This window comes from Macaca nemestrina, chromosome 18 (genome assembly GCF_043159975.1).
Source record: "Macaca nemestrina isolate mMacNem1 chromosome 18, mMacNem.hap1, whole genome shotgun sequence".
Taxonomy (NCBI): domain Eukaryota; kingdom Metazoa; phylum Chordata; class Mammalia; order Primates; family Cercopithecidae; genus Macaca; species Macaca nemestrina.
Window position 1 is genome coordinate 66094597 of NC_092142.1, and position 27615 is coordinate 66122211.

The window sequence follows — 27615 nt, forward strand, 5'->3', positions numbered from 1 at the left end:
GATCTCGGCTCACTGCAAGCTCCGCCTCCCGGGTTCCCGCCATTCTCCTGCCTCAGCCTCCTGAGTAGCTGGGACTACAGGCGCCCGCCACCGCACCCGGCTAATTTTTTGTATTTTTAGTAGAGACGGGGTTTCACTGTGGTCTCGATCTCCTGACCTTGTGATCCGCCCGCCTCGGCCTCCCAAAGTGCTGGGATTACAGGCTTGAGCCACCGCGCCCGGCCATTATGTTTTCTTAAGACATCAGTTTAGGCCGGGCGCGGTGGCTCACACCTGTAATCCCAGCACTTTGGGAGGCCGAGGCAGGCGAATCACAAGGTCAGGAGATCGAGACCACGGTGAAACCCTGTCTCTACTAAAAATACAAAAAATGAGCTGGGCGAGGTGGCGGGCGCCTGTAGTCCCAGCTACTCGGGAGGCTGGGGCAGGAGAATGGCCTGAACCCAGGAGGCGGAGCTTGCAGTGAGCCAGGATGGCGCCACTGCACTCCAGCTTGGGCGACAGAGCAAGACTCCGTCTCAAAAAAAAAAAAAAAAAAAAAAAGACATCAGTTTATAGACTAGAGCCACAAATGTTTAAGCTCTAACAACTTATTACAGAGAAGTGAGATATCCTTTCTAGTTAAAAGGAATTTTTTGACAGTGAAGTTTCAGCTTCTTGCTTTTGTCAGTAGCTTTGACACCTGGTTTCTGTGTGTATTGATTTTATGACTCAGTACTGACATGCATGGGGGTCTTGTTTGCAAATCTATAGTTACTCTGTTTTAATTGCCTTGAAATTCTCTTCTTTAGAATCACTCAAAAAAGGGAACTTTGCCATCCCTTTGTACCTTCAATTTCTCTCTCATATCTCGGCTACCTAGAAACCATGATCTTTTCTGTAAGTTACATAGTATTGTAGAGGAAAAGACAGGTAAGGATGCCACTGCTTATTCCAAATTTAGATATTCATAGAATAAGTACCTTCCAGACCCTCAAAGAACTGTTTGTACAGGTTAATACATGAGAAGTTGACTTAGGTTATTCCTTTGATACTTACATTTCAAAACACAGGATTAGTAATACTGAGCTACTTAAGTTTGGTTCATTTACTAAATGAACATTTACCATCTCAGGCTCTATATTAGAAAGATCTTTGTGTCTATGAGGGAAAGGAAAAAATGGAGTTTTTCTATCATAATTGAATCCTTTTTGCCTTGCACACCCCTTTGGAGCATCTAATGAAAGCAGTGGACTTCATTAGAAAAATGCACATGGGCTCAAACACATTTTTGCACAGAGAAGTTTCTGGTCTTCTTGAAACATCTCTGTAAGCCCAAACCGCTGTAGGTTTTCTGAACTCCATCTAATGCAGCCAACAAAGGGGAAATTTTAAATGGGGACCTGTAACAACCTTTAACCTGCGCTCCTTACAGGTTTCTTCACTGGCTGTTCATAGCCTGCTCTGCTGGGGTTTTTTCTTCTACCCAACCATCTAAAAGTTGGACTTCCTCCAGATTCTTCCTGGGTCCCCTGCTTTTCCCCTGCTTACTCCAGGGTCTCTTCCTTTCCTCTGGATTTAAATACCATGCTATTGTTGATGGCTGCCAGATTCATAACAGCCCAGATCTATTCTGAGAATGCTGGAATCCCATATGTAACTGCCTCCTCAAAATCTTGATTTGGATATCTCATAGATGTCACTTACATGTGGCAGATAAAAATTGTTGCAAACTTTTCATTTTTCTTTTCTTTCTTTCTTTCTTTTTTTTTTTTTGACAGGATTTTGCTCTGTTGCCCAATCTGGAGTGCAGTGGCACGATCATGGCTCACTGCAGCCTCAACCTCCTGGGCTTAGGTGATCCTCCACCCTCAGCCTGCAGAGAGTTTCGGGGACTGCAGGTGTGTAACACCACACCTGGCTAATTTTTTGTAGAGATGAGGGCTCACTATGTTGCCCTGGCTGGTCTTGAACTCCTGAGCTCAAACAGTCCTCCCACTGTGGCCTCCCAAAGTGTGCTAAGATTACAGGTGTGAGCCACCATGCCTAGCAGCAAACTTTTAAAAATGACAGCTCATTGGGATATAATTCACATACCATAAAATTCACTCTTTTAGAGTGTACATTTCATTGGTTTTTAATACGTTGAGAGTTCTGCAACCATCATTACTATTTAATTTCAAAACATTTTCATCACACCGTAAAGAAATCCCATATATAGTAGCAATTACTCCTCATTTGCCACTCCCCTGTGCCGCTGGCAACTACTTACCTACTATCTGTCGCTCTAGATTCAGCTTTCTGGATGTTTCTGGGGTTTTGTTTGTTTGTTTGTTTTTGTTTGTTTGTTTTTTGAGACGGAGTTTCATTCTTGTTGCCCAGGCTTGAGTGCAGTGGCGCGATCTTGGCTCACCGCAACCTCCACCTCCCGAATTCAAACAATTCTCCTGCCTCAGCCTTCCGAGTAGCTGGGGTTACAGGCATGCGCCACCACGCCCAGCTGATTTTGTTTTTTTAGTAGATACGGGGTTTCTCCATGTTGGTCAGGCTGATCTCGAACTCCCAACCTCAGATGATCCGCCCACCTTGGCCTCCCACAGTGCTGGGATTACAGGCATGAGCCACCACTCCGGCCAGCTTTCTGGACATTTCAAATAATATGTAGCCTTTTTCTAGCTTCATTCACTTAGTATTGTGTTTTCAAGGTTCGTTCTGTGTTGTTGTGTGTATGAACATTTCATTCCTTTTTATGACCAAGTAATATTCCATTGTATAGGTGATACCACAGTTGATGGTACAAACATATTTTGCTGAAGCTCTACTGCATTAGTGGTGGGAAATTTAAAGCTACAGAATGTGAAAATTAGGTGATATGTGTAATTTAGATTGAATATAACATCACACATACTTATATTTAGAGTTTGAGATGATTAAAAATTGTGTTAAACTAGCTTTCACCTTTTCCAGAAGAACACAAGATATGAGACTATAGTCACTTTTTAACCTTCTGTGAAGTCTCAAACATATTTGTGATATTTTACTTTTGGAAAGATAAACTGTTTTCTTGTTTTTCTCATGTATGGTTAGCTGCATCTGTTTACCCATTTTAAATTCATTTTGTATAAAATATTTCATTGTTCTAGGACAATAGGTTTAATCCCTAATTCATATTCTAATAACTTTTCTTCTTAAAGTTTGAAATAAGGAATCATTTTCAGTGAAAAACTGTCTTTGTGCTTAAATGACTTTTTTTTTTTTTTTTTTTTTTGAGGCGGAGTCTCGCTCTGTCGCCCAGGCTGGAGTGCAGTGGCGCGATCTCGGCTCATTGCAAGCTCCGCCTCCCGGGTTCCCGCCATTCTCCTGCCTCAGCCTCCCGAGTAGCTGGGACTACAGGCGCCCGCCACCTCGCCTGGCTAGTTTTTTTTTGTATTTTTAGTAGAGATGGGGTTTCACTGTGTTAGCCAGGATGGTCTCGATCTCCTGACCTCATGATTCGCCCGTCTCGGCCTCCCAAAGTGCTGGGATTACAGGCTTGAGCCACCGCGCCCGGCCTGACATTATTTTTTTTTGACAGAAGCATTTCACTGTGTATTAAATGACATTATTGAATTACATTATAAAATGCCAAACTGTTAAGAGACAGAATTTTATTTTCTTTATACTTTGAAGTTTGGTATTCATGAATACATGAAAGCACCAAACATTTACTTTGAAGATGTACACATAAAACTGTATTTATTTGAATAAGAACATCTAAATAAATCACTAGGATCATCTAAATATTATTTTTAATTATAATTGCAGACATTAGTCTTGATTAAAAATTGTCGTCATTTTCTGGCTGGGCGCAGTGACTCACACTTGTAATCCCAACTCTTTGGGAGGCTGAGGCAGTCGGATCACCTCAGGTGAGGAGTTCAAGACTAGCCTGGCAAATATGATGAAATCCCATCTCTACTGAAAATACACAAATTAGCAGTGCGTGGTGGTGGGCGCCTGTAATCCCAGATACTTAGGAGGCTGAGGCAGGAGAATCCCTTGAACCCGGGAGGTGGAGGTTGCAGTGAGCCAAGATTGCACCACTGCACTCCAGCCTGGGCGTTAAAAGCAAAACTCCATCTCATAAAACAAAGAATTTTACTCATTTTCTGAAACCATTTAGAATTTTCCCAAAATAGATCATTGGTTTTCTTTGTCGTGAAGGAACATTTATAAATAAATAATAAATGGGCTTTAAAAAAGTTTAGTAATTTATAAGGAAATTTTTTTTTTCTTGGCTCACTGCAACCTCTGTCTCCCGGGTTCAAGCGATTCTCCTGCCTCAGCCTCCTGAGTGGCTGGGATTACAGGTGCCCACCACCACACCTGGCTAATTTTTTGTATTTTTAGTAGAGACGGGGTTTTGCCATGTTGGCCAGGCTGGTTTCGAACTCCTGACCTCAGGTGATCTGCCCTGCCTCAGCCTCCCAAAGTGCTGGGATTACAGGTGTGAGCCACCACGCCCAGCCAGGAAAATGTTTTTGACTATGGACATTAATATGAATAAGCTGGCTGGGTCAGGAGTTCGAGACCAGCCCAGCCAACATGGCAAAACCCTGTCTCTACTAAAAATAGAAAAGTTAAGTGGGGCGTGGTGGCGTGCGCCCGTAATCCCAACCACTTGGGAGGCTGAGCAGGGAGAGTCGCTTGAACCTGGGAGGTGGAGGTTGCAGTGAGCCAAGATCATGCCATTGCACTTTGGCCTGGGAGACAGAGTGAGACTGTCTCAAAAATAATAATAATTTTTTAAAAAAGAATAAGCTAAGAGATTGTGGAATCTTCAATTCTAAAGAATGTAAATCATTGATGACTAATATAAAATCCAATTAAAGTGGTGTAAAGTTGACTTTGCTATTAGAAAAGATGTCTTCATGGTTAGAATTTATAATGAGGTGTGCTAATAGGTGAAATGACAGTCCCCAGTGCATGCTACCCTGTCCACCGTTAGCCTTCTAAATAGCCTTCTAACAGGATTTAAGATTAATGAAGATTTCTGGATGGAAATCTTCATGAGAGGTGGTAAATCACGTTTCACTGAGATGAAATAAGGGGTATTGTTTTTAGGTTTTGTGAGGGGTTGAGCAGAGGTCGGCATAGTCACTTGTTTGATTTGGTGCACATTGGTGGAGTTTTAAATGCACAGTGTGGAAGGGAATGAGCACTTATCAGAACAGAAGGAAATGTGTGGTTAAACGGTTTCAGTAGTAACTGAAGACTATTTCCCTTGGTCCAAATAGGAGGAGAAATGGAACCTTTTGTATTTTGGTTATTTTCCAGTATAAGTAGAAATTGGTTCAGTGTGGTTCATTGCAGCCCTTAGCAGAAATGATTGGGTTCAGTAGTGAAGGGGAATGACACAAATATGTACCAGGAAAGCATAAATTTTTATTTATTTATTTATTTTTTTGAGACAGAGTCTTACTCTGTCTCCCAGGCTAGAGTGCAGTGGTGCGACCTCAGTTCACCGCAACCTCTGCCTCCCAGGTTCAAGCGCTTCTCCTGTATCAGCCTCCCTAGTAGCTGAGACTACAGGCACGCACACCATGCCCAGCTGATTTTTTTGTTTTTAGTAGAGACGGGGTTTCTCCATGTTGGCCAGGCTGATCTTGAACTCCTGACCTCCTGACCTCCTGCCTCGGCCTCCTAAAGGGCTAGGATTACTGGCATAAGCCCCTGCGCCCTGCCAGAGGGCATAAATTCTATAAGTACTATTTCAAAGGTATCTCAGAGGTAATTTTTTATTGTGTTTATAATTATTGGCAGTCAGTTATTCTTATTAGACATCTCTAAAAGAAAAAGAATCCAAGAGACTGAAGAGACTACTGAAATGAGTTTTTTAAAAAGATGCTTGCAGCTTTTCCTCAAAATGAGAAACTATTTTACAAATTTTTATGTAATTAAACAGGTAATAAATAATGTCAGATTTTAGCTCACAAAGCACTGGATTTCCCAAAGAAAATACATTTGGTGCAGGTAAATGAAAAGCCTCGTTAATAAAGACATATTTGATAATCTGCAGTTTTGAAAACTCACTGAAGAATTCCTGCTTCCTCTGCATTAAAAATATCTTGTTCAATGCAGTAAATATTAACCAATGCAGTAAATATTAACCTATGCTGGTTTATTCAGAAACTCATGTTAAACGAGGTAGAGAACACCTAAAATTATGTGTTTTGTTTATTTGTTTGTTTGTTTTTGAGACAGAGTCTAGCTTTTTCACCCAGGCTGGAGTGTAGTCGCACCATCTCAGCTTACTGCAATCTCTGCCTCCTGGGTTCAAGTGATTCTCCTGCCTCAGCCTCCCAAGTACCTGGGTTTACAGGTGCCTGCCACCATACCCAGCTAATTTTTGTGTTTTTAGTAGAGACAGGGTTTCACTTTGTTGGCCAGGCTGGTCTCGAACTCCTGACCTTGTGATCCACCTGCCTTGGCCTCCCAAAGTGTTGGGATTACAAGCATGAGCCACCGCACACGGCTCTAAAATTATGTTTTTAAAAGTAACTATTAGAATGGTGTAGTATTAGGAGTGGAAAGATTGTAGAACCTGTAATAAATTTCTCTTATATTGTTTATCACAATAAAATATTCACCTCAGGATAATAGAATTAGCACCATCCTTTCTGGGTGGATACTTTTGGGAACAATTGTATTTTGAGCCAATATGAGAATTAATTTGGTGATCAAAATGATCTAAATTTGGGTATGATGTATACCTAAAGCAATTTTTAATCTAGAGTTATTTACTTGAAAAAGAATGGTGAAGAAACTGTTTTTTTGTGTGTGTTTGTTTTTTGTTTTTCCAGAAGAAAAGTTAAAATGTGAAACAGAAGTTTTCTTTCTTTTTTTTTTCCTCTCTCTTTTTTTTTTTTGTCTCCACTGTCACCCAGACTGGAGTGCAGTGGCACTATCTCAGCTCACTGCACTCTCCGCCTCCCGAATTCAAGTGGTTCTCTTGCCTCAGCCTCCTGAGTAGCTGGGATTATAGCTGTGGTTGCAACCATGCCTGGCTAATTTTTGTATTTTCAGTAGAGATGGGGTTTTGCCGTGTTGGCCAGGCTGGTCTCAAACTCCTGACTTCAGGTGATTCGCCCGCCTTGGCCTCCCGAAGTATTGGGATTACAGGTGTGAGCCACTGCACCTAGCCAGGATGTAGGAGTTTTATCATAAAGCTGAAGGTTCACCAGATGGGAGATACTTTTGGTTTCAGCAATTTTGAAGATCTTTTTAAAATTTGTTGGTACTTTTTTAAACCTCAGTGTATAAAGTATAGTGAACATATTTGTCAGTGACTTGAGATGTTACCATATCCTAGGATACTCATTTTTGATATTTCTCTAATGTATAAGCATATATACTTGTTGGATGTGAAACAATAGGAAGTCTGGCTAATTTTCTTATCTAAAGGTATTATGTGTAAGGAATAAACACATTTCCATTAAGAATTCAAGATGCTTGGTTAAGTTTATTCATTTTGTTATTTTTATTTTTTAACTTTTTAGAGGTGAGGTCTCTCTATGTTGCCCAGGCAGGTCTTGAACTCCTGGCCTCAAGTGATCCTCACACCTTGGCCTCACAAAGTACTGGGATAACAGGCATTAGCCACTGGTGCCTAGCCTTATTGTCTTAGTTGATTTTGTTATAGTATTTAAGAATTTCAACAGGGAATTGAAAGAAGTAGATTTTGGGTTAACTTACCAGTTTCGAGATCAATGATTCATACTACATGTAGTCAAACCCTGTGACTTTATAACTTTTCTACTGTATTTAAAAGACTGATTCAGCTTACTATTGCATATTGGGAAAAGTAAAAATAAGTAAAAGACTGTGAAATAACTTGAATTAAATTTCATAATCCCATATAAAGGATAGCAGTGTTTTGTTCCGAATTATTTATAGACACCTAAAGATAACCACATACTACTTAACGTGATATAATAGTAAATATTATACCAGTTCAAGTTCTTTGGTTAAACGCAGTAGAAATCAACTCTGGCTAACAAGACAAAAAAATAAAAAGAAAAAAAGATTAATTATCAGGAATCTATGAGATAGCTTATAAAACTGAAGGGAATATCAAGAGCCTGATCCTGCATGGCTCCAGGAACCCACGTTGAGGGAAGCAGTGCATGCTCTCTTCAGCGGGTGGTGGCTTCCAATTGTTTCCCATCTTTCTACCCAACATTCAAAAATCAAAGTGTCTGGCCAGGCGTGGTAGCTCATGCCTGTAATCCTAGCACTTTCGGAGGCCAAGGCGGGCGGATTGCCTAGCTCAGGAGTTCGAGACCAGCCTGGGCAACATGGTGAAACCCCATCTCTACTAAAAATACCAAAAAAAAAAAAAAATTAGCCACGCATGGTGCTTGAGCACCTGTAATCCCAGCTACTTGGGGGGAGTCTGAGGCAGGAGAATTGCTTGAACCTGGGAGGCAGAGGTTGCAGTGAATTGAGATCGTGCCACTGCATTCCAGCCTGGGGAGCACAGCGAAACTCCATCTCAGTCAATCAATCAATCGTAATTTTATTCATCTTTTCTACAGAGTTTATATAAGTAAGTTTAATCTTTTTATTTTCATGTGTCTGATGCTTTTCAATGATTTTCGTCCTTTTCTGTGTCTTAGGTGTATTTGAAGGCTCCCATGATTCTGAATGGAGTCTGTGTTATCTGGAAAGGCTGGATTGATCTCCAGAGACTGGATGGTATGGGCTGTCTGGAGTTTGATGAGGAGCGAGCCCAGGTAGGGTGACGTCAGGCTTTATTGAGCATGGTCCCTTTATTTGTAGTCCCTAATCTTGCCTTTGTCTGGGGACCTATTTTACCCAATCTTTAAGTATAGAAAGTATTATGTTGAAGCAATATTGAGGAATCCTGAAAATGTTGAGACTCAAATTCTGATCCTGATTTTGGGAAACTTTTTTCTTTAGCAGTTCTAAATTTCATGGGTTATTCGTATCTGCTCAGTGGGGGGCTCCAAAGTCCAGTAAGTAGTTCTTTAAAATATTTGTTCTTGATCTCTAGAATATTATGAATAGGGAAAAAAGAAAAAGCAGTTCAAAATAAAATGTAGGAGCCGCGCTTTTGGAATGCTTGAGTGAGGAGCTCAACAAGTCCTCTCCCCAGAAAGCAATGATACAACTTGACAAAAATTGTTTAAAAAAAAAAAAAAAAAAAAGAGCTGGACGTGGTGGCTCACACCTATAATCCCAGTACTTTGGGAGGCCAAGGCAGACAGATCACCTGAGACTTGAGGTCAGGATTTCAAGACCAGCCTGGCCAACATGGTGAAACCCTGTCTCTACTAAAAATATAAAAATTATCCAGGTGTGGTGCACACCTGTAATCCCAGCTGCTTGGGAGATTGAGGCACAAGAATCGCTCGAACCCAGGAGGCAGAGATTGCGGTGAGCCAAGATGGTGCCAGTGCACTCCAGGCTGGGCAACAGAACAAAAGTCTGTCTCAAAAACAACAACAACAAACCACACCCATTTAAGGCCTCATGGAAGCTATTGAATCTCAGTAAGATCAGTGACTGTGGCATTTTAGTCAGGAGCTGCTCCCATTCCCCAGCTGTGTGGTCCCTCAAGTTCTTCCTGGGCAGGCAGGGTAAGCCATGAGCACTGATAGATCTGTTGTCCTGCCAAAGAGAGCTGACTTTATTAAAAGTAGGGCTTGGGAAAAAAAAATCCATGCCCAGGCATATTGTTTAAAATGATAGAGGTCTCATTTGCAAACAATCTGGCAAAGCTAATGTTGCAGAAAGCAACGAAATGGCAGACCAGCCAGAAATTTATCAGGGAGATTCAGGGAAAGAGATAGGTAAAGTAGACCCTAGTAAGATTACACTCATGTCATCCAGAAAGCTGTATGCACGTACAAGGCTACATCTGCTCTGAAGAGAACACAGAAGGCCCTTGCATGCTACTTTTCCCTGGGTGAACACAAAATAGACTGACAAACTCCCTGAACTTTGAAAGCATTTCCCCAAGCCACACACAAGTCCAGTGACAAAAGGTGGAAGTCTGCTGGCTCAAGGTGTTTGTGTAAAACCTCTGACCAATCATTGGCTGACAGCTGAACTATGCTGATCCAGGGACAACCCCCCAGAAAGCAAGACTTAAAAAGACAGCTGTGCACAGTGACTCCCGCTGATAATCCCAGCATTTGGGGAGGCCAAGATGGCAGGATCACATGAGCCCAAGAGTTAAAGACCAGCCTGGGCAACATGGTGAGACCCCATCTCCACAGTTTTAAAAATTAACCAGGTTTGGTGGTATGTGTCTGTAGTCCTAGCTACTTAGGACGCTGAGGTGGAGGGATCGCTTGGGTCCAGGAGTTCAAGGCTGCAGTAGTGAACTATGATCATGCCAATGCACTGCAGTCTGGGCAACAGAGTGAGATCCTTTCTCTGAAAAGAAAAAAAAAGAAAAACTGAGCAGTGACATCAGAGGCTATACACTGCTGAGGAAAACAGACTCCTCAGAATTAGTCCAGGCAAGTCAGTAAACAAACAAGTGCCAACAACAAGCTGAAAGCAAGGATCAGAAATCAGAGTTGCTACAGTATATTATCTAAATTGTCTAGGTTTCAACAAAAAGTTATGAGACATGCAAATATGAAAATGCGACTTATACAAAGGGGAAAAAGCAAGCAATATAAACTGTCTTTGAGGGGGCGCAAATGTTGGTTCTTAGTGAGAAAGACTTCAAAGTAGTTATTGTAAATATGCTCAAAGAACTAAAGGAAAATTCTTTCCTTTTAATATTAAAGGAAATTATGATGGCAGTGGCTCATCAAGTAGAGTATATCAATAAACAGATCTAAATTATTTTGTTTTGTTTTGTTTTTTGAGACGGAGTCTCGCTCTGTCGCCCAGGCTGGAGTGCAGTGGCGCGATCTCGGCTCACTGAAAGCTCCGCCTCCTGGGTTTACGCCATTCTCCTGCCTCAGCCTCCTGAGTAGCTGGGACTACAGGCGCCCGCCACTGCGCCCGGCTAATTTTTGTATTTTTAGTAGAGACGGGGTTTCACCGTGGTCTCGATCTCCTGACCTTGTGATCCGCCCGCCTCGGCCTCCCAAAGTGCTGGGATTACAGGTGTGAGCCACCGCGCCCGGCCCAGATCTAAATTATTAAGAAGTATCAAATAGAAATTCTGGAGTTGAGGCTGGGTGCGGTGGCTCACTCCTATAATCCCAGCGCTTTTTGAGAGGCCAAGGCGGGCAGATCACCTGAGGTCAGGAATTAAAGACCAGCCTGGCTAACGTGGTGAAACCTGTCTCTACTAAAAATACAAAATTAGCCAGGCGTGGTGGCGCATGCCTGTAATCCCAGCTACTCAGGAGGCTGAGGCTCGAGAATCACTTGAACCCGGGAGGTGGAGGTTGCAGTGAGCTGAGTTTGTACCATTGTACTCCAGCCTGGGCAACAAGAGTGAAACTCCATCTCAAAAAAAAAAAAAAAAGCTGGGTGTTGTGGCATATGCCTGCCATCAGAACTGCTCAGGAGGCTGAGTTAGGAGAATAGCTTGAACCCAGGAGGCAGAGGTTGCAGCGAGCCAAGATCGCATCACTCTGCTCCAGCCTGGGCAACAGAGCAAGACTTCATCTCAAAAAAAAAAAAAAAAGAAAGAAAGAAAGAAATTCTGGAGTTGGAAAGTATAGTAGTAACAAAAAGTTCACAGACTAAATGGCAGATAAGAGCTGACATATGAACAAAAAAAATGAACAGAGTTTTGGGGACCTGTGGGACATCAGTACACATATTAACATAAATGTAATGAAAGTTTGGGAAAGGAAAGAAAGAGATTGAAGATACATTTTAAGAAATAATAGCCAAAAACTCTCACATTTGATGAAAAATGTTAATCTACATTGTCCAAGAAGCTCAGTGGACAAAGTAGGATAAACAGAAATCCATACCTAGTCACATTATAAACTGTTGAAAGACAAGGAATCATGAAAGCAGCAAGAAAGAGGATTCTTCACATGTAAAGGAACCACAGTAAGATTAACAGCTGGGCTGGGCGCGGTGGCTCAAGCCTGTAATCCCAGCACTTTGGGAGGCCGAGACGGGTGGATCACGAGGTCAGGAGATCGAGACCATCCTGGTGAACACAGTGAAACCCCGTCTCTACTAAAACTACAAAAAACTAGCCAGGCGAGGTGGCGGGCGCCTGTAGTCCCAGCTACTCGGGAGGCTGAGGCAGGAGAATGGCGTGAACCCGGGAGACGGAGCTTGCAGTGAGCTGAGATCAGGCCACTGCACTCCAGCCTGGGCGACAGAGCGAGACTCCATCTCAAAAAAAAAAAAAAAAAAAAAAAAAGATTAACAGCTGACTTCTTTTGAAATCACGGAGGCCAGAAAGTTGTGGGGTGACATATTAAAAACACTGAAAGAAAATGTAAAAGCAGATCGGGTGCTGTGGCTCACACCTGTAATCCCAGCACTTTGGGAGACTGAGGTGGGAGGATCACTTGAGCCCAGGAGTTTGAGGCTGCAGTGAGCTATGATCGCACCACTGCACTCAAGCCTGGGTGACAGAGTGAGTCATTGTCTCTTTAAAAACAACGAAAATGTAAAAGCACCTGATTATTAGCAGATATTAATGTCTTTTAATTGTTTCCCTGATATTAACCTTCTTAACAAAGTTAAAATAGTAACAGGAATATAAAGAAACTCTTTGTTGTTTCTTTGTTGTCTCTTTCCATATAGTTCTTTATTTATGGAAATGTAAGAATTTTCTTTAAAGGGGATCAAAAAACGAAAACTTCCTAGTGAAAAGTTTAAGATTCAAAGTGAAAATTCTTAAGAAAGAATCCTTGGTCTGGCCCGGGTCATCCCAGTGGCACATGTCTGTAGTCCTAGCTACTTGGGAGACTGAGGCGGGAGGATCCCTTGATCCCAGGAGTTCCAGCCCAGCCTAGGCAACATAATGAGACCTTCATCTCTAACATAAAAATAAAGAATCTGTGCTCTACCTTGATTTCCACAATGCTAATCAGTTCCCAGTTCTTGCAGAAAAATAATAACCAGCAATCTAGAAGACTATTTTCTATTAAGAAGTGATAAAGCAGACTTTATTTATATAAGGAAAATTCAGATTGGATTGACTTTTAAAACTGAATTATTTTGACAAGGTGCAGTGGCTCACACTGTAATTCCAACACTTGGGAAGGCAGAGGCAGGAGCATTGCTTGGTCCCAGGAGTTTGAGACCAACCTGGGCAATGTGGCAAAACCCTGTCTCTACCAAAAAAAGAAAAAAATTAGCCAACTGTGGTGGTGTGCACCTGTAGTCCCAGCTACTCAGGAAGCTGAGGTGGGATGGTTGCTTGAACCCAGGAGGCAGAGATTGCAATGAACCGAGTTGCACCACTGCACTCCAGCCTGGGTGACAGAGCAAGACCCTGTCTCAAAAACAAACAACAAAAACTAAAGTATTTTATTAAGATGATAGGTTAAAATTTTTAACATTTTTTTATACTTGGAGTTTTCCAAGCCTTATTTCCATAGTCCCCAAATTGAACTATATCATTACAAATTAAGTGCCATCTATTATGATAGTTTACTGCTATCACAACGGAGTTACATAATTCTTATGATAATAGGAGTTATACAGTGTATAATAAAAAAATTGAAAGCAGGTGACTCCAACTATTTAGGTAGCAATCAGTACTTCCCTGTAGCTCTCCTTGTCCCCAGGTCATCTGCAAGATAATATAAGTAAAGAGGGAATGAAATGTAGATACTAGGGGCAGAAGTTCATAGTCGTATAATGTGAATCCTGGCCCCATCACTTACTAGCTCTTATGGACTGAATGTTTATGTATCCCATCCCCAAATTGATATGTTGAAGCCCTATTCTGTTGTTACTGTACTTGAAGATAGGGCATTTATGGAGGTAATTAAGGTTAGATAAAGGCATAAGAGTGGGGCTCTGATCCAGTAGGGTTAGTGTCCTTATGAGAACAGACAGGAGGAGCTCGCTCTCTCTCTGCCATATGAGGACACAGTGAGAAGATGGATGTCTGCAAGCCAGAAGGAGGTTCCTCATGGGGAACCAAATTGGCTGGCACCTTGATCTGGGACTGCTGGTCTCCAGAAATGTGAGAAAATAAATTTCTGTTGTTTAATCCACACCATTTATGGTATTTTAGTATGGCATCCTGAGATGACTAAAACACCAGCTTTGTGATGCTGGCAAGTTATTAAATCTCTCCAGGCCTCAGATTTCTCCTTCCTAAGATGGGATAATACTGCCCACAAAATTGTGGGCTGTTGAATGGGATAGCATATGTAAAGGGCCATGCCTAGCACAGTATCTGGCATACAGTACAGTTCCTAAACAAAGACTCTTGTTTGTTACTGCTTGTACTTCAGCATTTTATACTTAGGGTTTCCACTCTTCTGCAGATGTCTGTCTTGTGTAGTAAGAGTGTAAAATCACAAAGCATGGATTTCAGCCCTCTTTCATTGGGCTGGAATAGGCCCGATCTCTAGCAAGTGAGCCTGGTGGCAGCCTCACTTCCATGTCCCAACACAGCTTTGTTTCTCTCTGCTGATCACACAGGCAGAAATTACTCTTCTAAATTAACCAGAAAACAGTTTTTTGAAAAGTTACTTAAGTTGATGGTTAATATTTTATCATTCATAATTAATATAATTTGATATAGGATGAGAGTGACCATATTACTTATTGTCACCGAATTACTTCTAAAAGAAGGTCTTGTTTAAAATAACTGAAATTATGTAACATTTTGACCCACAAATTTATTGACCCACAAATTGATTTTATTATATTGCTAGCCCTAGAAAAATTGTTTCATTCAAAAAACACTTTCAAAAATGTTTTTAAATAAAATATGTACACATTAACGCAAAATAAAAGTTACATCTTTATGTTAATCTTCTGAACATTAAGATTAATAAGCAGAATACTTAGTCTTGATACTTTTGCACTTTATTAGTCTCATATCTGTATCCAGTATTTTTCTGAAGAATATATAGATTTTTCAATATGGTCTTGTTTTTCTTCTCTTTTTTCTTTTTCCTTTTTTTCAGACAGAGTCTTGCTTTGTCGCCCAGGCTGGAGTGCAATGGCACAATCTGGGCTCACCGCAACCTCCGCCTCCTGGGTTCAAGTGATTCTCCTGCCTCAGCCTCCTGAGTAGCTGGGATTACAGACATGTGCCACCATGCCCAGCTAATTTTGTATTTTTGGTAGAGATGGGTTTCTCCATGTTGATCAGGCTGGTCTTTTTTTTTTTTTTTTTTTTTTTTTTTTTTTTTTTTTTTTTTGAGACGGAGTCTTGCTCTGTCACCCAGGCTGGAGTGCAGTGGCCGGATCTCAGCTCACTGCAAGCTCCGCCTCCCGGGTTTACACCATTCTCCTGCCTCAGCCTCCCGAGTAGCTGGGACTACAGGCGCCTGCCACCTCGCCCGGCTATTTTTTTGTATTTTTTAGTAGAGACGGGGTTTCACCGTGTTAGCCGGGATCGTCTCTCGATCTCCTGACCTCGTGATCCGCCCGTCTCGGCCTCCCAAAGTGCTGGGATTACAGGCTTGAAGGCTGGTCTTGATGTCAGGTGATCCACCCACCTCGGCCTCCCAAAATGCTGGGATTACAGGTGTGAGCCACCATGTCCGGCCCCTTTTTTCTTTTCTTTTTTTTTTTTTTAGTGACAGAATCTTGCTCTGTTGCTCAGGCCGGAGTGCAGTGGTATAATGACAGCTCACTACAGCTTCAAGCTCCTGTCATGCTTGGCTAAGTTTTTTTTATTTTTTGCAAAGACAAGGTCTTACCATGTTGGCCAGGCTGGTCTTGAATTGCTGGCTTCAAATGATCCTCCTGCCTCAGCCTCCCAAAGCACTGGTATTATAGGCATGAGCCACTGCATCTAGCCTCTTTTATTTTCTTCATAAAAGTGCCTGCAATATGCTTCAGAATTGCATGTTATAATTAGTAAATTTGGAACTGTTGACATCTTCAATTGAGTGTCTGTAAACATGTAAAAAATTGACAAAATACTCTCTAACAAATGCTGAAGTATCTGGTAAACTAAGCTAAATGGAAGAGAGTCAATTCCATTTTTGAAAGATAAATTGTATATATATTTCAGCTGAAATATTTCCACAGGTATTGTCTCTGCTTTTGTCCAGAGTACCTTTCTTTGACAAGTTTGATATAAGAAAAAAACCTGTTGAAGCTGTCTCTATTTATTATTCTGTCTCTATTTATGATTCTTCTGAAATTTTTGCCAAGTTCTGTTACTTCAGAATCAAATCATTTTCAGTTAAAAATAGGAATTCCATCCAAGATTCTTTTCCCAAAAAGAAACAGAAGACATGTGACCAGGTGTGGTGGGTCACACCTGTAATCCCTGCACTCTTGAGAGGCTGAGACAGGTGGATCACTTGAGGTCAGGAGTTCGAGACCAGCCTGGCCAACTTGGTGAAACCACGTCTCTACTGAAAATTCAAAAATATGCCATAGCGGCGCGTGTCTGTGGTTCCAGCTACTCAGGAGGCTGAAGTGGGAGAATTACTTAAACCCAGGAGGTGGAGGTTGCAGTGAGCCAAGATCGTGCTACTGCACTCCAGCCTGGGTAGCAGAGTGAGACTCCATCTCAAAAAACATGAGGCCGGGCGCAATGGTTCATGCCTGTAATCCCAGCACTTTGGAAAGCTGAGGCAGTCAAATCACCCGAGGTAAGGAGTTCGAGACCAGTCTGGCCAACATGGTGAAACTTTTCTCAACCAAAACTACAAAAATTAGCCGGGCATGATGGAGGACACCTGTGGTCCCAGTTACTTGGGAGGCTGAGGCAGGAGAATGGCGTGAACCCAGGAGGCGGAGCTTGCAGTGAGCTGAGATCCTGCCATTGCACTCCAAGCCTGGACGACAGAGCGAGACTCCGTCTTAAAAACAAAACAGAACAAAACAAAACACCAAACTGTTATTTGTAGAAAATGCATGTACTTAGAAAATCTAAGATAATTTACAAACTATTAAGAAAACTAGCCGGGCACGGTGGCTCACACCTGTAATCCCAGCACTTTGGGAGGCCGAGGCGGGCGGATCACGAGGTCAGGAGATTGAGACCATCCTGGCTAACATGGTGAAACCCCGCCTCTACTAAAAATACAAAAAATTAGCTGGGCATGGTGGTGCATGCCTGTAGTCCCAGCTACTCGGAGGCTGAGGCAGGAGAATGGCGTGAACCCAGGAGGCGGAGCTTGCAGTGAGCTGAGATCCTGCCACTGCACTCCAAGCCTGGGCGACAGAGCAAGACTCCATCTTAAAAACAAAACAGAACAAAACAAAACACCAAACTGTTATTTGCAGAAAATGCATGTACTTAGAAAATCTAAGATAATTTACAAACTATTGAGAAAACTAGCTGGATGCGGTGGCTCACGCCTGTAATCCCAGCACTTTGGGAGGCCGAGGCGGGCGGATCACGAAGTCAGGAGATCGAGACCATCCTGGCTAACACGGTGAAACCCCGTCTCTACTAAAAATACAAAAAATTAGCCGGGCGTGGTGGTGCACGCCTGTAGTCCCAGCTACTCAGAGGCTGAGGCAGGAGAATGGCGTGAACCTGGGAGGCGGAGCTTGCAGTGAGCCCAGATGGCACCACTGCACTCTAGCCTGGGCGACAAAGCGAGACTCCATCTCAAAAAAAAAAAGAAAACTAACACATGAATTTCACAGGGTATTAGATGTAATACAAGGTCAGTACACCATCAGTTACATTTCTATATACCAGCAATAAACAAAGACAAAGGTAATACTGCAGTGCAGACAAGGGCAGGGGGACGGGGAGTAGGTCTCTTCAGTAAATGGCGCTGGGACAATAAAACATTTCTGTGAGGGGAAAATATTTCAGAGCCCCTTATACCGTTCACAGAAATCAATTTCAGATGGATAGCAGTTTATAAAATGTGAAACAGTAAAGCTTTTTTTTTATTTTGAGATGGAGTCTAGCTCTCACCAGGCTGGAGTGCAGTGGCATGATCTCGGCTCATTGTAACCTCTGCCTCCCGGGTTCAAGCGATTCTCCTGCCTCAGCCTCTCGAGTAGCTGGGACTACAGGTGCGCACCATCATGCCCTGCTAATTTGTGTATTTTTAGTAGAGACGGGGTTTCACCATGTTGGCCAGGATCGTCTCGGATCTCTTGACCTCATGATGCACCCACCTTGGCCTCCCAAAAGTGCTGGGATTATAGACATGAGCCACTGCGCTCAGCCAAAACAGTAAAGCTTTTTAAAGGAAAATGAGAAGATCATTTTGTGACCTTGGAGTAGGCAAAAACTTGAACAGGACACAAAACATGCTAAACTGTAAGTAAATGGATAAATAATGAATTATGGCAAAACCAAGAACTGTTTATCAAAAGACAGTATTAAGAGAATGTAAAGGCAACCTGAACAGTGGTGGAAAATGTTTTCTGGCAAAGGACTTACATAAAATATGTAGAGGCCAGGCGCAGTGGCTCACGCCTGTAATCCCAACACTTTGGGAGGCCAAGGCAGGCAGATCACTTGAGTCCAGGAGTTCGAGACCAGCCTGGCCATTATGGCAAAACCCCATCTCTACAAAAAAACAAAAAAATTAGCCAGGTGTGGTGGCACATACCTGTAATCCCAGCTACTCAGGAGTCTGAGGCAGGAGAATTGCTTGAACCTGGGAGGCAGAGGTTTCAGTGAGCCGAGATCACGTCACTGTACTCCAGCCTGGGCAACAGAGCGAAACTCCATCTCAAAAAAAATGTGTGTGTATGTGTGTGTGTGTGCATAAAGAACTCTTACATTTCAGTGAGAAAGTATTTTCATTGAAAGAAAACACAGTACAACCTAAAAGAAATTGGCAAAAGACATTTAACAGGCAGTTCACAAACAGGCTATACAAATGAAAAGGATTCAACTTTATTGGGTCATCAGAAAAATAATTATCAAAACTACAGTACTACCACACAGTCATCAGAATGGTTAAAATGAAAAAGACAGTATCAAACATTGACAAGAATGTAGAGCAGCAGTTGGTGTGTTGGTTGTGTAAGATTGGCACAACATTTGGAAAACTGGCTGTAAATACGCAAGCTGTGCATGCACACACACACACATATATATATGCATATGTATGTATATAATATAAACCGTGATCTAGCAGTTCTACTCCAAGGCATGACGGCAACAGGAGTGAATATGCATATTCATCACAAAATATGTACTAGGACATTTGTAACAGTATTATTAATAATAGCTAGAAATTGTAAACTGCGCAAATGGCCATTAACAGTGAAATTTGTAAAGTGCGTGGTCACACAAATACAATGAGAATGAAAAGCTACAACTAACACCAATATGTGTGAGTTCCTCAAAAATATTGAGGGTACAGAACAGGCCAGTTATTGTGCCTTAACTCTTGTAATCCCAGCACTTTGGGAGGCCAAGGCAGGAGGGTTGTTTCAGGCCAGGAGTTCAAGAGCCTAAAATTTTAAAATCTCAAAAAATTTTAAAAATTGACTGGGCACAGTGGCTCATGCCTGTAATCTCAGCACTTTGGGAGGCTGAGGCAGGCAGATCACAAGGTCAGGAGTTCGAGACCAGCTTGGCCAGTATGGTGAAACCCTGTCTCAGCTAAAAAATTAGCTGGGTATGGTGGTGGGTTTCTGTAGTCCAAGCTACTTGGGAGGCTGAGGCAGGAGAATCGCTTGAACCCGGCAGGCAGAGGTTGCAGTGAGCTGAGATTGTGCCACTGCACTCCAGCCTGGGTGACAGAGCTAGACTCCATCTAAAAAAAAAAAAAAAAAAATTTTTTTTTTAAATTAGCCATGCATGGCGGCACACATTTGTAGTCCTAGTTACTTGGGAGGTTAAGGTAGGTGGGTCGCTTGAGCCTGGGTGGTCAAGGCTGCAGTGAGCCATGATTGCGCCATTGCACTTCAGTCTGGGCGACAGACTGTCTCAAAAAAATAAATAATTTTAAAAATAGCACATGTTATATGAATAGATTTATGTAAAAGTACAAAGTTGGGTAAAACCAATATATGCTTTTTAACCCTCCATTTATTTATTTCTATAGAAAGTAAACAAGAGGCAAAATTAAGCAAAACGCCTCTTGGTAATAAATAATAGGAAAGCCATAAGTAGTATTCACAAAATTATGGATAGTGGTCACCTCTAGGAACAAGAGGGAAACAGGGTAGAGCAGCACAGAAACTGAAATGCCCAAGGTCTATTCATCGTTAACACATGCTTTAGAAGTAAGGGTTATGAGGCCGGGCGCGGTGGCTCAAGCCTGTAATCCCAGCACTTTGGGAGGCCGAGACGGGCGGATCACGAGGTCAGGAAATCGAGACCATCCTGGCTGACCCGGTGAAACCCCGTCTCTACTAAAAATACAAAAAACTAGCCGGGCGAGGTGGCGGGCGCCTGTAGTCCCAGCTACTCGGGAGGCTGAGGCAGGAGAATGGCGTAAACCCGGGAGGCGGAGCTTGCAGTGAGCTGAGATCCGGCCAGTGCATTCCAGCCTGGGCGACAGAGCGAGACTCCGTCTCAAAAAAAAAAAAAAAAAAGAAGTAAGGGTTATGGTGCCCTCTTGGGTGGAGGGGGCTAATTACTGGAATGGAGCAGGAGACTTCCAGGGTGCTGATACTGTTTTGTGTCTTCATATGGTTCTAGTTATGTGGGTGAGTTCAATTTGTGAAAATTCATCAAGCTAGGTTTAGGACAGTGCAGTCCTGTAGAATTAATATATAAGCCATATACTGTAATTTAAATTTTTCTAGGAAAAAATAAAGTAAAATTTTCTTTTTTTTTTTTTTTTTTTTTTTTGAGACGGAGTCTTGCTCTGTCGCCGGGGCTGGAGCGCAGTGGCCGGATCTCAGCTCACTGCAAGCTCCGCCTCCCGGGTTTACGCCATTCTCCTGCCTCAGCCTCCTGTGTAGCTGGGACTACAGGCGCCCGCCACCTCGCCCGGCTAGTTTTTTGTATTTTTTTTAGTAGAGACGGGGTTTCACCGTGTTCGCCAGGATGGTCTCGATCTCCTGACCTCGTGATCCGCCCGTCTCGGCCTCCCAAAGTTCTGGAGTAAAATTTTCTAGAAGCCCATTTTAAAAGTTAGAAAAAGAAACAAGTGTGATTTTTACATTTTATTTAACCCAGTATACCCAAAAGTATTATTTGAACATATAACCAATATAAAAATTTATTGAGATATATTATTTTAGTATTGAGTATTTGAAATTCAGGGGGTATAGTCTGCTTACTTCGCTTCTCAACTCAGATTAATCTTTGTTTCTTTTTTGAGACAAGGTCTCGCTATACCACAAACTCCTGGGCTCAACTGATCATCCCACCTCAGCCTGGTACTACAGGTGTGTGCCACTGTACCCAATAGACTATTCATATTTCAGGTGTGCAGTAGTTATCTGTGGTATGTGGCTGTCATATTGGACAGCATAGCCTTAAGATACATGTACTTTTTTGTATGTATAAAATACTGAAATAAATATTTCAAAGGTTTTTCTATAGATGAAGATATTTCTGAGTACAGTTATAAAGATTCAAATTTAAATTGTATTTTCATCTTTTAGTGTCTTTAAGTTTGAATGTGTTCTTTACACACTTGGTTGTTTTTTGTTTGTTTTTGAGATGGAGTCTTTTTCCATTTCCTAGACTGGAGTGCAGTGGCACAATCTCAGCTCACTGCAACCTCCGGCTTCTGGGTTCAAGCCATTCTCCTGCCTCAGCCTCCCGAATAACTGAGATTACAGGCACCCTCCATCATGCCCAGCTAACTTTTGTATTTTTAGTAGAGACAGGGTTTCACCGTGTTGGCCACACTGGTCTCGAACTCCTGACCTCAGATGATCTGCCACACTTGGTTTTTTAATATAATTCTCTAAAAACTTGAAAAACATGAAAATTTTGGTACTTCACCATTGAGTAATCAGAGATTTCCAACTAATTTTAAATAAAATGTTACTACAAAGACTCATTTACCAAAATAGGAACTAGGTTGTTTAGCATAGTTCTTCAGAGACTCAAGTTTTTTTAAAATCCAGTGTGTACTGTCATGAGATTATTTTTTTAATTCATCGTTAGCTTTGTCACAATTCTACAGTTCAGTTACTTTAACTATGGATATATAAAGATATTTGTTAAGTTATATAAACTATAACTTTTTTTTTTTTTTTTTTTTGAGACGGAGTCTTGCTCTGTCGCCCAGGCTGGAGTGCAGTGGCATGATCTCGGCTCACTGCAAGCTCCACCTCCCGGGTTCACGCCATTCTCCTGCCTCAGCCTCCCCAGTAGCTGGGACTATAGGCGCCCGCCACCACGCCCAGCTAATTTTTTGTATTTTTGGTAGAGACGGGGTTTCACCGTGTTAGCCAGGATGGTCTTGATCTCCTGACCTCATGATTCACCTGCCTCAGCCTCCCAAAGTGCTGGGATTACAGGTGTGAGCCACCATGCCTGGCCTATATAAACTATAACTTCTAAATGATAGAATGTTTCATTTCTTTGGATGCAGTTATAAATTACATGTGTACCACTACTAGTTCCTAGTAAATTTCTAATTCAATGAGAATGTTATTTTTTATACAGTGTGTTCCACCATTTGTATTATCAATGTAAGCCAATAATTTTATCTTCATTGTGGTACTTTTTAAATGACTTTGTTTTGGCAATCACAAAATGATATTTCACCTTCAGTATAATGACCCTGCAAAGTTTTATTTGATTCCATGATTGGATTAGAAAAATTGAACCGTTATTGGAATTGATGAGTTTTCTATTTGAAGTACCTGATGACACTGCTGTAAAATTAGTGTCTTTTTGTTTGCAAGGTTTTTCTGTTCATGAAGCAACAAATAAACAGCTTTACTTTTTACATATGCAAAAAAATGTGGCTGAAATTAATTTGGAAGAGTCATTTAAGTGAAAAGTTAGGCTCTACAGATTGATACATTAAATGTACCATTTGCAGCTGCACATACTGATTGTCTTTTATGTAAATACTGATGCTTCTTCAGCAGATTTATTTCTTTTGGTTTTCATGTGATCAGTGATATCATTCTGGTCCCCAAAGAGAATAGTAAAGGTCGATATTTTGTGCAAATGAGATGTTCATCGTCAACTTTCTTGGAAACAAATTTGATTCTTAATTTTTTAATTAAGCATGAACTTCTAGTTTTTAACCTCTGCTGCAGAAAGGTAAGTGTTACCAAACTGTAAAATATATATAGTTGTAGATTTAGACAATAAATAAAGACACAATTTAAATACAGTGAAGAGAGAATTAGTACAAGAGTGGTCAGAATATTTTGTGTATGCTCTATGACAGAACTGCTAAGCCTTTATTTTCCACGTGGATTTCATTTACACCCAACCATGTTTTATGATGACCCCACCTGGCTACATTATGCAGATTGTGGTATAGACTTTGGAATAACAGACTAGTAGTATAACAAGTGGCTGGTGGGGACAGGAGAATTGAAAACCTTATCCCACCCAAACCTGAATGGAGTTAGTTGTTCCTAGCCGTTTGAGCCTACTTTGTTGGTGAGCACGTGGTTTTTATTAGCAGATGCCCTTTATGCTGTCCTTGAAAGGGAGGTGTTAGATTGCAGCAGGAAAGGATCAGGATAATACTGGTAATTGCTGATTGTCTTTCCATTTTACCGTTTGTTAAAGTGTGAATTCTGTTCACTGCACATACATCTCACTTGTCATTAGAAAATACCAAGACAAGCTGGTCACGGTGGCTTATGCCTGTGATCCGAGCACTTTGGGAGGTGGAGGCAGGAGAATCACTTGATACCAGGAGTTCAAGACCAGCCTGGGCAACACAGCGAGACCCCATCTCTATATAAAAAATTTTAAAAATTAGCTCTGGTGGCACACACCTATAGTTCCTGCTACTTGGGAGCCTGAGGCAGGAGGATCACTTGAGCCTGGGAGGTTGAGGCTGCGATGAGCTGTGATCATGCCACTGCACTCCAGCCTGAGCTTAAGAGCGAGACCCCTTCTCTAAAAAAAAGAGGAAAGAAAAGATCAAAACAGAAGATGAAACAAGAAAGTGAGGGCTACCAAATATCTCCTGGCTTATTTTGCTGCAAATATTAATAATAATACTTTTTATTCTTTTTTTGAAATGGAGTTGCCCAGGCTGGAGTGCAATGCTGTGATCTCAGCTCACTGCAGCCTCCGCCTCCTGGGTTCAAGTGATTCTTCTGCCTCAGCCTCCTGAGTAGCTGGGATTACAGGGGCCTGCCACCATGCCTGGGTAATTTTTTGTATTTGTTTTTTAGTAGAGACAGGGTTCACCATGTTGGCCAGGCTGGTTTCTTGAACTCCCAACCTCAGGTGATCCACCGGCCTTGGCCTCCCAAAGTGCTTGAGCTTACAGGTGTGAGCCACCACGCCAGGCCCACAGTTTTTTCCTGTCATGAGCACATGTGTCCCAGTTGATACCTAAGTGTATAGAAAGCCCTGGGAAATTGGGAACAGCATTATTTTGTGGATACCTCTGGCTTATATAGTATGTCATGAGAATATAGTAGGTCCATGTCATGATGTTCAGTCAAATGTTTGAATTACATCTTTCCATTCTGTTTACGTTATAGACATTGTCACTGAAAATTTGGAGTATTAGAAAACCCCACTGACAGTGACAAATAAAGGATTTATCACACAGAACAAGATATCCAGCAGTACACAGTCCAGGCCTGGTATAGCACTTAATTACGTTACCAGTGGCCCAAGGCCTTTTTTTTTTTTTGGACCCTGACATGATATAAGGTCTCTTAGTCTTGCTGCTGTAGCATGCTCACTGTGTGACTATGTCTTCATTATTATGTTTGCAAGATGGCTGCTGCATCTCTGAACACTGCATCAGTTCCTAAGAAGGTAGAATGGTGAAATGTCTCAAACTTTCTTGGAAGCCCCATTAGGTGACTTATGTTTCTGTGTCATTGGCTACAACTGAGTTACGTGGCCACCCCTTGCTGCAGTGAATCTAGGAAAGTGAGTAGTATTGATGACTTTTCTGGTATTGTTTTGGATCTTTTAGTTTCTTCAAGTGTACCATCAAAAATCCTAGTATTCTGACCAGGCGCAGTGGCTCACGCCTGTAAGCCCAGGATTTTGGGAGGCAAAGACAGGCAAATCACTTGAGGTCAGGAGTTCAAGACCAGCTGGCCATGGTGGCGCGCACCTGTAGTCCCAGCTACTCAGGAGGCTGAGGCAGGAGAATTGCTTGAACTTGCGTGGTTGCAGTGAGCAGAGAACACACCGCTGCACTCCAGCCCGGGCAACAGAGTGAGACTCTGTCTCAGAAAAGAAAAATCTAGTTTTCAGAAGTGTGTGACGGCAAAGGCCAGGCATCCTAGGCTGTACACAGTACGGGAGCTCTTTTAAGTTGGGGGCATTGTGGTCAGATTGTGCTTTAAAGGCATACTCCGATGGCTGTGTGGTAGATTGGGTTGAGGGGTGACCAAATGGAAGCAAGGAGAGACTGTTGAGGAGAGTTTTGCAATGGTCTAAGTGAGATTTTTAGGGGCCTGAACTAGGAAGCTTTTTATAGGAATGAAGAGGAGACTGAAGATTCCAAAATATGTAGGACATCAAGTGGGTAGGACTCAGTGGTTGGTTGACTGTAGAGATAAGGAGAGAGTGAAGAAGAGTCAGATGATGGCTCAGGTTTCTAGCAGAAAAAAAAAAAATGGTGCCACCAACAGAGACCAAAAAAGAGTAGAGGAGAAAGTTTAAGTTGGTTACCTTTTTAGACACAATGAGTCCTGAGGTATATGGGTTTCTTTCATGTGCAGATCTTTAGCCACTAACTGGGAAAAGACAGATTCGTTATATGTTAACAAATATATTTTCCTTAATAATTTCCCTTGAGATTTTTATTTGCTTTTTGTTGTCCAGAAGTTTCCAACATTTGTGTAGTCAGTGCTGTTCATCTTCATTTATATTTCTGGCTTTAGTTCATAGAGCCTTTCTTTTCCCCAAATGATAGAAGTATTTACCACATTTTTTTCTTGTTCTTCTCTGCCTTAAATGTTGATTGATCAGGATTTTATTTTGATGAGTAGGATTAAGTAAGTAAAGAAAACGGAAGAGCATTTTCAATTGTTAGAATATGATTAACATGACTTCGTTTCCAAGGTGTAGTATAAAATATGAAATACTGAATTTTTCTTTTAAAAGTACCTCTGACATTTTTTTTTTTAATGCTGTTGATGTTTCAGAAATACTCTGCTGTTTGTTTCTGTCAGAATTAAAAAGGCTGGACAAGGTGGCTTGCACTTGTAATCCCAGCACTTAGGGAGGCCGAGACGAGGATCTCTTGAGGCCAGGAGTTTGACACCAGCCTGGTCAACATAGCAAGACCCAGTATCTACAAAAACTAAAAAAAAAAATTAACCAGGCGCAGTGGTGCGTGCCTGTATTCCCAGCTGCTTGGGAGGCTGAGGCAGGAGAATTGGTGTAATGGGGTTAAGCCTTGGATTTTCAGGTTGTGGTGAGCCGTGATTCCACCACTGCACTTGTACTCCAGCCTGAGTAACAGAGTGGTACGCTGTTTTTTGTTTGTTTGTTTTTATTTTCTTTTCCTTTTTTTTGAGACAGGGTTTCGCTCTTGTTGCCTAGGCTGGAGTGCGGTGGCGCAATATTGGCACACTGCAACCTCCGCCTCCCGGGTTTTAAGCTATTCTCCTGCCTCAGCCTCCCAAGTAGCTGGGTTTACAAGCATGCGCCACAACATCCAGTTAATTACTGTATTTTTAGTAGAGATGGGGTTTCACCATGTTGGTCAGGCTGGTCTCAAACTCCTGACCTCAAGTGATCTGCCCGCCTTGGCCTCCCAAAGTGCTGGGATTACAGGCGTGAGCCATTGTGCCCAGCCGCTGTTTCAGGAAAAAAAAAAAACACCCCAGATCTTGTATTTTTTTTATAAATCAAAATTAAAATAGGTATTTCATGTATTCTGACAGCAGGAGGATGCATTAGCACAACAGGCCTTTGAAGAGGCTCGGAGAAGGACACGCGAATTTGAAGATAGAGACAGGTCTCATCGGGAGGAAATGGAGGTGAGAGTTTCACAGCTGCTGGCAGTAACTGGTTAGTACTTTCCCCCAAACTCTCAGGCTGTGTTTGTGATGTTTGTGCATAATGCTTTTTAATGGTTTAATTTTGTCTTTTCTTTTTAAAAAGTTGTATTCTCTGACTTTGTATTTATTAAATGTAATTGCTGTAAAGAAATTTATTCTAATTTTAAGGTTGTACATCAATTCCTCATTCATTGATCTTCATAAAAATCATTTACTATAATAAGGTATATTTTCTCTTAATTCATTTACCCAAAATCTCACCTATTTTTTTTTCTTGTTTTTCAAATTATTTGTAAAAACTGGCTTATGTTAACATAGACTGCATATTTTTAGAACATTATTAAAACTCTTTGGAGTAATATTACTTTCCATTTTCCTATGAATATTTATCTTGATTTTGTAGCTATAATTGTCGGTCATTTGTGTGATTTTTAAAGGAAAATTTAATATTTTCAAACTATTACAAAGAACGGA

General features: G+C 41.7%; 1 protein-coding gene across 9 annotated transcripts in view; it reads left to right on the top strand.

Annotated features, from left to right (window-relative positions):
- The window catches only part of LOC105491446 (core-binding factor subunit beta), a 79626-nt gene that overhangs the window by 32882 nt on the left and 19129 nt on the right, over positions 1–27615 (top strand). For 4 of the 9 annotated variants that reach the window (XM_011757926.2, XM_071084721.1, XM_071084719.1 and 1 more), the window contains 2 exons: positions 8637–8753; positions 27025–27120. In XM_011757926.2, the coding sequence (XP_011756228.1) occupies positions 8637–8753; positions 27025–27120 (213 nt within the window). Of the gene's footprint in view, positions 1–8636; positions 8754–27024; positions 27152–27615 lie in introns of all 9 variants that reach the window. The other 5 variants (XM_011757928.2, XM_071084722.1, XM_011757929.2 and 2 more) reach the window with 3 other exon arrangements.